At 44.1% G+C, this 3,524-nt stretch overlaps 1 protein-coding gene across 1 annotated transcript; it reads right to left on the minus strand.

Annotated features, from left to right (window-relative positions):
- Nucleotides 1-837: 837 nt before the first annotated feature.
- Nucleotides 838-2,953, minus strand: LOC147604590 (uncharacterized). The gene has a single exon (XM_086794616.1). The coding sequence runs from the start codon at nucleotides 2,913-2,915 to the stop codon at nucleotides 855-857; it is 2,061 nt and encodes a 686-aa protein (XP_086650742.1). The 5' UTR covers nucleotides 2,916-2,953; the 3' UTR covers nucleotides 838-854.
- Nucleotides 2,954-3,524: the final 571 nt, after the last annotated feature.

Genomic DNA, 3,524 nt, shown 5'->3' on the forward strand with positions numbered 1-3,524 from the left:
TATGTCCTGCATGTGGCATCGGTATTAGAGCAGCACAAGGAAATTCCTAAAAATAGCCCCCCCCCCACTCCCGATTCAAGCATCTCATCTTCAAGTTTGGAAGTTGGGATCTCTCCTCTCTCAATTTGGGAATTGGATCCCAATCATCAATAAGGCTATCCACAACAAAGACGAGCTCTTCACTTCACTGTAGACAACGGCAAAGGGAATTCCAAAGAATACCAAAGTCATGTTGTTCTGGCAAGGATACAGTTCAGATAGCAAAATACTCGTGAATGGACGCTTCGAAACCGAGTCCGGTGCCAGAGTATTCTCTCTACCCTCTCTATCCTCTTGAGTTAAGAGTAATTGCACAGCTAATTTAGTAATACCAATACAAGGCTTCCACATGTGACACCCATGGTCTGTTGTCATCTCAAGCTCCTTTAAGTCAGTGAGACTATCGTTTAATGATATACACGCCTAACTCACTACAGCCAAAATGTGCAGTTTCACCTCAAAAGTATCGAGAACTGTTTAAGAGGTTATTTATATAACCTTATTATCAAGAGGAGGTTTGTGTTCTGTCGGCGGGACCTTGCCCAAGCCGCTATCACCACACCACACTACCAATAAGGGGGGATAAGTTTGAACCCTGGCACCTAAAATAAATACCATACAATCCACTTTTAAGAGAAGGTTTGTGCTGAGAAAATTTTGTTAACCAGACATTTAAATGGCATTGATTTCGAGATTCTGCAGGTAAAGAACCAAAAAATGGATCATGTAGAGGGCATGCAACCAGTAATTCCTTACAGCATACCTCAAGTATTTCAGACAGACGACAAGCAATCATTAGAATACTTCAAGACTTTTCACTCCTTACTTGTAAAAGGGGGCAAAGGTTTCTTGGCTCGAAAAGCAGCATCAAGCACCCTCCGTGTGTAAAGATTAGGAGTACAACCATTCTTAACCATCAAATTAAAGAGCTTTGAAGCCTTGGCCAAGCATTGGTTCCTACAATAGCAACTTATCAAGCTGTTGTACACAAAAAGGTTTGGCAAAAAGCCCTTCTTAATCATCTCATTGAAGAGATCCTCTGACTCCTTCAGCCTGTCTGCTTCACTAAAGCGCCGAACCATGACCTCATAACAGATAGCATCAGGTGTTCCACCACGATCCATTATGTCTTGAAAAAGCTTCCGTGCCATTTCGAAGTCCATTTTATTGCAGAGAGCCGTCAGAAGCACTATAAAGGTGCGGTTATTTGGAGAATAGCCGGAATGTTCCACTTGATCCAAGAACTTGCAAGCTTCATAGGGTTTGCCTGCCTTGCACAAACCCTTGACATAGGTGTTATAGGTCACTATATTAGGAGTGCAACCACTTTCAATCATTCTCTCCATCAAAGCGTCTGCACTAGCAATGGAGCCACGTTCACACAAGCCACCTAGAAGTGTGTTGTAGCAGAATGTATTTGGACGACAACCACTTGTGGTCATCTCATGAAGAACTTCTGCAGCATCATCCACCCTCCCAACCGTGCAAAGGCCCTTGATTAGAGTAGTATAGGTAACAATATCTGGAGATACACCAGCCTTCTCCATTGCACACATCACGATTCGGGCCTCCTGCGGCATGTTTTCCTTGCATAGATTTGCAACTACCATGTTATAGGTGTTAGCAGTAAGAGCGCAACCCCTCCTTTGCATTTGAGGGATAAGCTTCTGAATTTCATCAGCCTTGCCACACTTACAAAGGGAAGACAGCACCGCAGCATAGGTGGGTGCATCTGCTAATCCAGCTTTTCGTTCAGTTTGGACAAAAACTTGGGTGGCATCCTCCAGTTTTTTCCCCTTAAAATATGCATTTACAACCGTTGCAAAAGTCGAGGACTCCAGATCGTGGCCTGCCTTCTCCATGGTGACAAAAACCTTCCCTGCCTCTGACAACATACCTTGTTGGCACAGAGTTTGGATCAAAACATTATAAACAGGTAAGTCAGGAGTCAAACCCATTTGTCTCATTCTTTCAAACAGCTCAAAGGCATAATTAGCTTTCTGAGCTTTGCAAAGGGAGTTCATCAATGCAGTGAAGGCTTGAAGATCTGGTTTACAACCGTCCTTCATCATTTTTAGAAAGTGACTGCAAGCTGCCTCAAGTTTCCCGGTCTTCCCCAAACCTGCAATCATGATGGTCTGTGTGACTACAGTGGGCGACAACCCGGTCTCCAACATGCGATCATACAAAGCTTGAGAGGCCTCCATCTGATCTGCTTTTGTCAACACATCCAAAACACAGTTATAGTGCACCAAGTCAGGCGTGCAGCCATAGCTTTTCATGTGCTCAAGAGCCTCCACGGCTTCGTCCACCATGCCCGCGCGTCCATAACCCATGATTAGCACAGTGAACCTTTTGTTTGTCATTGAACAATCTGAGCGTCTAAACTGATCTGAGATTTCAAGGAAAGCTTTGAAATTTTTAGTATGGCCCCATAGCTGTGTGATGAGCTGGATGGACTCTGATGTATGTTTGTATCCTGGTTGCTTTCTAGCCCATAGAAACAAGCGCAGAGCTAGTTTTGGTTCAGAGATACGCCTCAAAAGCTCATTCACAAGCTGATTGGTTATGGGGATTCCAGAATCTAGCATGGAATCTTCTACGGAAGGACCCCATTTCTGTTTACCTATGATGCTCAGGAGTTTGAGGGCCTCACCTGATATTGGGTTGCTGTCGGATTCTGTTGAGAATGGCTGTGGCGAGCGCCCACGTGCAGACTTCAGAGCATGCGCCCACCACGATGTCCTCTTCTGGCCACAGCCCACAATCGCCTGCAAAGGCCTCCTAAGCATCGAAACGGAGGGGAACCCACAGCCTTTCTCCCGAATTCCCCTACAAAACTCCTGATTCCAGCGAAGAGAGCCTACAAAGTGCATTTCTATCGTGGGTTTATATTAGGCTTTTCACATGGCCAAGTTAACTTGGGCTACCCTCCCAAGTTTACCACTAGTGCGGTAGAGCAATTGTTGAAGCGTGTGTATGTTTTGGGGTAGTCTTACTTCCAACTCAAAAATCTAGCATTACAAAAAAGTTAACTTGGGCCCACCAACTGACTATAGTGTTACTCTTCTCTTGCTCTATGTGTGTGTGAGAGCGAGAGAGACGAGAGACAGAGATTGAGATTTTGTACATGTTTCTTAGCGGTCATGCGGCCTTATGTATGTTGTTTTTTCGTAATTAATATATATTACCCATTACGAAAAAAAGAGAGAAAGAGAAAGACAAAGAGAGAGAGAGAAAGAGAGAGAGAGAGAGAGAGAGTCTCTTTCAACACTACATCATGCATGGCTCTATATAATCTAGACAATAGGCCAATAGAAACCAATAGAAAACCATCATTCTTTACTTGCACCATAGACAACAAGACCATCTTTGTCTCCTTGGCTATGGCAACAAGAAGCCCCCAAAGATAACAATTCCAACCTTGCAAGGAGGAAGCATGCCACAATTTTTAGGGCAACAACATTCAGTTCAACAACAAGAAG

The sequence above is a fragment of the Cibotium barometz genome, chromosome 61, assembly GCF_041138505.1.
Source record: "Cibotium barometz isolate CiBa-2024 chromosome 61, ASM4113850v1, whole genome shotgun sequence".
NCBI classification, from domain to species: domain Eukaryota; kingdom Viridiplantae; phylum Streptophyta; class Polypodiopsida; order Cyatheales; family Cibotiaceae; genus Cibotium; species Cibotium barometz.